Source organism: Morus notabilis, unplaced genomic scaffold, assembly GCF_000414095.1.
Source record: "Morus notabilis unplaced genomic scaffold, ASM41409v2 Scaffold1245, whole genome shotgun sequence".
NCBI classification, from domain to species: domain Eukaryota; kingdom Viridiplantae; phylum Streptophyta; class Magnoliopsida; order Rosales; family Moraceae; genus Morus; species Morus notabilis.
In genome coordinates, this window is record NW_010362534.1 from 337,169 (window position 1) to 344,217 (window position 7,049).

The following is a 7,049-nucleotide window of genomic DNA, read 5'->3' on the forward strand; positions in this document are numbered from 1 at the left end:
CTCTTCCTTTATTCTTCTCTTTTCATGATTAAAATTTTAATATAGCAATTTATTTTTGCCAGACATGTTAAACCATTCATTCCAGCCAAACTGTTTCTTCCATTGGCGTTTTAAGGATCGCATGCTCGAGGTGATGATAAATGCTGGACAGCGGATTAAAAAAGGCGATGAGGTATCCTTCCCATTCTATCACATTCAAAGTATTGCAAATATGAGTATACAAAGAAATGGTCGATTTCCTTCATTTTGTTGAATTACTTATATTTCACGAACATTTCTCATCATTCAAAAGCTAAAGTAAAACTCTACATTCTCCCGACGTTTGATACCACCCTTTAAACCCATTCCTACACTTACCAGTTGCCGTAATCATACTATGCTAAGTTTTCCTGAAAATTGTGTTTAAATTCGGGCATCAAAAGCCTAGTTCCAGCTACTAGATTCTGGTGAAATATAACATATATAACATACAGGTTCTATGACATGAATGTGTGGTCAGATACTCGGTAGAATTCGTGCCTTCAAATTCAGAATTGAAGTTGGATAATATCCTAAGAAGCTTTGTTTATATTTCAAAAAATTTGCTAAAAATGAAGATGAGATGTTAATTTTGTTGTTGGTCACAGATGACCGTCAATTACATGAGCGGGCTGCAGAATAACATGCTCATGCAAAGATATGGGTTCTCCTCACCTGTGGTAAATTTTCGTTGTCATCCTGGTTTCTTAATTTCCTTTGTTGTTTTAATTCATTTTGAGTTTGCTAAAAGCCTTCTCATATAAGTTACGCCACACTTAAACAAACAAGTAATTCGGCACTTTTCTTTTTCTTCCATAGCGAACCATAAAATTTTTTAAATAAGTTTGTTAAAGTACAAAACTATTGTTAGCCCACCTCCTAACAGCTTAAGCTTTTGGGATGGATTGGTAAACTAACATGGTATCAGAGCGGGAGGTCCTGAGTTCAAACCCCCGTAATTGCACTCTTTATCCCCACTTAAATTGTCATCATGTGTTGGGTCTTTAATATATTTCGGGCTTCAATATTCACGTGTTGGGCTTTCCAATTAATTTACCCACACGATTGCCCATTGTCCAGCCCACACGTGAGGGGGAGTGTTAAAGTACAAAACAATTGTTAGCCCACCTCCTAATAGCTTAAGCTTTTGGGATGGTTTGGTAAACCAACAAAGTTAAAAGTAGAGGCATGAAGAGGAGAGGTCCCTTCCCTAGTTCAACTCATGACTTCATGTTTTATAAAGTTTTTGGTTAGATGAAATCTTGATAGTGTCAACATGCTCTCCCTCACCTCTATATACCCGAATGTTAACTTGTTATTTGGTTTTCTTTTCATGTAACTAAAGTTTTAATACGTCCTTCGACTTGCAAAGCCTGCATATTATTGAAATAAATTAAATATGTAGAAGCATAATGTTGTGTTGGACTACTATGTAACTAACCTCTGAGAATTGCAGAATCCATGGGACGTGATCAACTTCTCCGGCAATGTGCGTATTCATTTGGATTCGTTCTTGTCAGTATTCAACATATCTGGTCTTCCTGAAGAGTATTATCACAACAGTACGGTCCATTTTGTTTTCTATTTTCTTTTTTTTAAGACTATAACATCTGGAAATTTGATTACTATTTAAAGTATGTATAAAATCTGTAGCAGGTGAACTATCTAATGATGGGGACACATTTGTTGATGGAGCGGTTATTGCAGCAGCAAGAAGACTGCCCACTTGGTCGGACGGCGATGTGCCTCCTATCCCGAGTGTTGAGAGAAGAGCCGTGAAGGAGTTACAGGAAGAATGCAAACAGATGCTTGCTGAGTTCCCTACCACCTCTAAGCAAGACCAGAATACGCTAGGTAAGTGTTCTTGCGAATGCATAGATCATAATTTGTCTTCTTCTTTTAGCCTCTTTTTTATGGCTGAGTCATGCTTTATGCACCAACTGCATTGATCATAGTATGTCTTTTTACTTTCGTTTGCACAAGGTCAATCAAGTTTGTGTTTGAAATTTCTGTCTTACATTATTCGTCCACCGTACTTGATAATCTACTACTTTTACCTTGAAATCTGGATGTCCTAACTAAAAAGTTGAAGTTTTCAAATGTGACAAATTGAGTTATTGCTGATCACGGTAAAAGAAGATTATTGTTTAGAGCATATCTAAATTTGCAGTGAACTTGTAGATGTTGGGAGCTTATGGTTTCATTTTTCTTGTCCTCTTACCACTGACAGATTCAAGTCCGGAAGCTAGTAGAACGCTCGAAGCGGCAATGAGGTACGTGAACTATATATATACTCGACATTATTGATTCTAGAGCTCTTTTTTTTTTTTTTTTTTTTTTTTTTTTGTGCGGGGTGGGGGGGATGGTGTTCGGGGTTGAGTATATATACTGAAAGAAGTTGAGAAGTGTTCTAAAACTTGTTGATTTGTGACTTTTGCAGGTATAGATTGCATAGGAAGTTGCTAATAGAGAAAGTCATGCAGGCATTGGATATTTATCAAGAGAGAATATTGTTCTAATATAAGTTATCATTCACGTAGACCAAAAAAAAAAAAAAAATGAGAAGTGTTTTCCGATGGAAAAAAAAAAATGATGATATTTGGTTATGGACTGGAGTTGCTAAACTTAAGCTCCAAGGAGCGAGGGTAAAAAAGAAAAAGAAAGTTGTAAACTCATAAATATTGACGCAAATGGAAGTGATTGAGGTAGCAAGATATATAAAAGTATCAATTACAACCTTCCTTTGTCTTGTGCTCTGGGTGGTGTTGCCTCGTTTTACAAGGTGAAGGGTTCAAGGATTGTGTAGAGGAGAAGACAAAAGCATTTTATTTTTGGTTAAAATTAAAAAGAGCAGAAGGAAAGTTTTAGTTGCTTTTCCAATGAGAGCATAGGGAAAATTAGACGAGCTCTCCTTGTATTTTTCATGTATTTGTAGAATTTATCAGCCTTCACATTTGAATTTTTGGTTTTAATGTTGTCCTCGCAAATTCAGGCTGATGTTAGGTTATGAAAAGATCATTTACCTTTACTTTTATCTAAACAATGCGTTTAAATTAAACCTAAATTCCAATATAGGAGTGGCTTAAGCTTGGAACCAAATAAGAACCCATCAGTAGATCATCTCAAACACCAAAACCAAAAGAGAAGAGTGTTCACATGGTAATGCCCTGTGCGAGGAGGATGATGCAATTGCCAAAATCAAAAGAGATCACAAATGTCATGTTTGGAATTGATCCCGTTTTTATTTTTTACGTTTTTTGAGGAAAAAAAAATAAAAACGTTTCTAAAATGCCGTTTGGCGCAATAAAAATAAAAAACAGAAATGAAAACGATTTTTTGGTTTAGTGTAAAATGAGAGAGAAATGAAAAATGACTTTTAGTGGTTTTTTATTTTCTCTTCTCTCGAGCAGAGAGAGATATTAATGGGTTTTTTTTATATTGAAAATAATCTCTTGATAAAATTACCAAATACATTTTTAAAAATGATTTCTGTCTGTGATTTAAAACGTTTTCATTTTCATTTTCATATAAAAAATAAAATCATTTTGGAACGAGTTCCAAACGCGCTCAAAGTGTTTCAATCTCGCCCTAGTTGGTATTGCATCGTGAGAGGTTGCACTTCATACATTGCTAGAAAGTGGAAACAACGCAAACTAGATTTGTGGGAGTCCTCCTGTTCTGAGGTAAGCTCATCAGCTCCTCGAAATGGAATTCTTAAAACAACTGCAAATAATGAAGTCCTACCTTTTAACTCGTATGTATTTGTATCCATCTCATAATCACACACAAAAATTGTCCATGATCAAAATGGGTTGGGGGTCAAAGGAAACTTTTGAAAATTTCACTTGCATTTAACATTTACATAATTTCTACCTGTAAGATGCAAGTTGTCTTGATGTTTCAATTAACAAAATAATAGTAATTCTGATTGTACAGCAAACACAAGAATGAGAGGCTTTACCAATAATCCCCACAGGAACAAGTTCCACTCTTGAAATGATGAAACCTCCTCACATCTCTCAAGATGATCTCCCTGTCCATTATTTTCGAGATAACCTTCGCTGCGGCGTGGCAGTCATTACAAACCCTAAGATTCTTGGCAACTCTAATGGTAGTCCCAGGAGGGGTATTGAGGATTCCAAAAGCTATTGCCAGCTTCTCACTGTGCCCACAAAGCAAAGTTTCCTTTGCCTCCTCATCAACATCGTGAAGCACACAAGAAGTATCTGGAACATACCCCGCCTTCTTCATCCTCATCGCAAGGTTCTCGAGAAACTCATGGAGCTTCTCACTTTGCGGGTGTGACCCATCACCTGCCAAAAACTTATGAACCTCGTCTCCAAATTCGATCCAACTACAACCCGGTTCTTTTCTCACTCCCATTTCCTTCATCCTTCTCCGAACATCCATTGCCTCATCCCAAAGTCCAGCAGACGAGTAGATATTAGAGAGTAGAACATAGTGGCTAGCCACATTTGGCTCCACCTGCAATAAATTCTCGGCTGCAATCTCCCCGATCTCTACGCTGTGATGAACTCGGCAAGTGCCAAGAAGGCTACTCCAGGCACCAGTTTTGTCAAAATCCAGAGGCATGGTGTTGATCAGTTGATACGCTTCTTCCACTTTACCGGCACGACCAAGCAAATCCACGATACACGCATAATGATCCGCCAAAGGCTCAACCCCGTAATCCTTTTTCATTCTATGGAACAAATCAAGACCTTCAGTTACCATCTTGGAGTGACTACATGCCGCGAAAACTGCTATAAATGTCACTTCAGTAGGCCTTGCTTCCTTATTCCTCATTCCTTCTTTCACCATATTCTCAAATAGCTCCAACGCCTCTCGCCCTCTCCCGTGCATTCCGTAAGCCATAATGAGTACATTCCAGGTGATCACGTTCCTCATCGGCATTTCCTCAAACACAGCTCTAGCTATATCCGAGCATCCACATTTTGCATACATGTCAACTAGTGCACTTCCCACCGCGACATCTGATGCCAACAAATGCCTAATGGCATAAGCATGGATTTCTCTCCCCTTAGCCAGCACCGACAATGCAGCACAACCGGGAAGGATCGTCATGAGGGTTACCGAATTCAGCTTAAGCATGTTTCTTCCTGTTTCACTTTTGAGTTCAGCATCACTAATTTTCTCTTTGGTCATCTCATGTAGCATACAAAGTGCTTCATTGTGGAAACCACAAATAACATAGCCAGTAATCATGGTGTTCCAAGATACTATATCTTTTTCTTCCATAGTTTTGAAAATAGATCTTGAGATCTCTATCTTTCCTATCCTGGAGTAAAAATCCATAAGTGCATTTTGCACATACCTATCCCCTTCCAAACCCATCTTCACCACATAACCATGGATGCTTTCTTTATCGCAGAGCGCCTTGCAGCGAGCGCAAGCAGGCACAATGCTTGCCATAGTGGTGGCGTTGGGAGAGAGCCCCAAAACTGCAAGCATCTCAAGGAAGAGGTTCAAGGCCTCCTCATCAAACTCGTTTTGCGCATAACCGGCAATCATAGCATTCCAAAGCGCGGTTTTCCTCTCCAAGATTGAATCGAAAACTCGGCGACCAGTCTTTACTCGTCTACAATTGCAATACATGTCAACTAAAGCACTTCCCACGAAAGAATTCTCAATCAAATCGTCATTTCTCACAGCGTAGGCGTGAATTTCCTTCCCCAAGTCCAACATTTCCAAGTGGGAGCAGGCCGGAAGAACACTCGCAATTGTGACTCCATCAAGCCCAACCCCCTCACGAACCATCCGGCGCAATAACGCCAACGCTTCCACGAACATGTCGTTCTGCGACAACGAGCTTATCACCGTATTCCACGACACCAAATCACGATTCTCGAAGAGCTCAAACAAAGCTACGGAATCATCAACTCTTCCAAGCTTGGCATACATAGCCATCAAAGCATTAATAGTGAACGTTTTCCTATCATCCTTCCTCAAGCTATATCCATGAACTTGCTTCCCAAGCCACAAACCATAAAACCTTTCCAAATTCGAACAAGCAAGAGACACACTCACTAGCGTAAACGAGCTAGGGTCAACGTTCTCCTCGGCCAGCATGGCCCGAAACGCCTCTAATGCAAGCGCCCACTCCCCGAAGTGACACAAAGCCGCAATCATTGAGTTCCAAGAAACTTGGTCTCTTTGGGGAATTCTGTCGAACACCTTGTGGGCATCTCCAATATCACCGCATTTGCCATACATGTTGACGAGGGTATTGGCGACGGTGACGGAGGAAGAAGCGTAGCCGAACTTGAAGACGTGGGCATGAATCTGTCTGCCGAGGCTGAGGTCGCGGAGGGAAGTGGCGGCCTTGAGAATGGGGGGGAAGGCAAAGTTGTCGGGTGGGATTGCCATTGTCATGGAGGTGTACGTGGAAACGGCGTCGCGGAAGAGGTTGTTGCGGACTTGGGAACGAAGGGATTCGATCCATGAGGATTGGGGATTGTTGGTTTGTGATTGTGATTGTGTTCGTGATTCAGTTTGCCTTTCTACAACTTGTTTTTGTGGAGAAACAGGGAGGGCAGCCAGTGGATAGAGTGGGTGAGTGTAGGAGGACATTTGGTTTGGCTTTTGGCGGGCGTCAACTAATTTTCACCCTTATTTTATTACCCTATAATAATACTAATAATAATCCTTAATATAAAATGCATATGTTACATAATTATCAAAAGAATAATTCATATATATATATATTTTACCGAATTCAGAGACTAGTACTACTTATAAATTTTCGTAGAGACCAAATGCTGTATAAGGTTGATAAGGTTGTGCTATGGTCCAAAACAACCAAATGACAATCTGAATAAGGAGCCGAAACAAAAAGAACAAATTTTTAGTATACTTGACTTTGACCAATCTATAGTGCATTAGATAGGTACATTATCTTATATTATATGATATAGATGTGATGTTTTCATTAATAATATGATAGTTATAATAAAAATTAAGATTTTATTATTTTAAATATATAATATTATAATTATAATTAGATATTAGAT

General features: G+C 39.1%; 2 protein-coding genes across 4 annotated transcripts in view; one reads left to right on the forward strand and one right to left on the reverse strand.

Annotated features, from left to right (window-relative positions):
- Window positions 1-2,996, forward strand: part of LOC21394808 (protein PLASTID TRANSCRIPTIONALLY ACTIVE 14) — a 6,346-nt gene extending 3,350 nt beyond the window's left edge. For 2 of the 3 annotated variants that reach the window (XM_024168313.1, XM_024168314.1), the window contains exons 8-13: window positions 63-172; window positions 627-698; window positions 1,475-1,580; window positions 1,672-1,872; window positions 2,249-2,291; window positions 2,459-2,996. In XM_024168313.1, coding sequence (XP_024024081.1) covers window positions 63-172; window positions 627-698; window positions 1,475-1,580; window positions 1,672-1,872; window positions 2,249-2,291; window positions 2,459-2,537 — 611 coding nt within the window. In that variant the 3' untranslated portion in view covers window positions 2,538-2,996. The remainder of the gene's footprint in view (window positions 1-62; window positions 173-626; window positions 699-1,474; window positions 1,581-1,671; window positions 1,873-2,248; window positions 2,292-2,458) is intronic. The other variant, XM_010102323.2, reaches the window with a different exon arrangement.
- Window positions 2,997-3,835: 839 nt separating this feature from the next.
- LOC21394809 (pentatricopeptide repeat-containing protein At3g57430, chloroplastic) lies at window positions 3,836-6,712 on the reverse strand. Its single transcript, XM_010102324.2, has one exon. It carries the CDS (start codon window positions 6,607-6,609, stop codon window positions 3,976-3,978), a length of 2,634 nt encoding a protein of 877 aa, XP_010100626.1. The 5' UTR covers window positions 6,610-6,712; the 3' UTR covers window positions 3,836-3,975.
- Window positions 6,713-7,049: the final 337 nt, after the last annotated feature.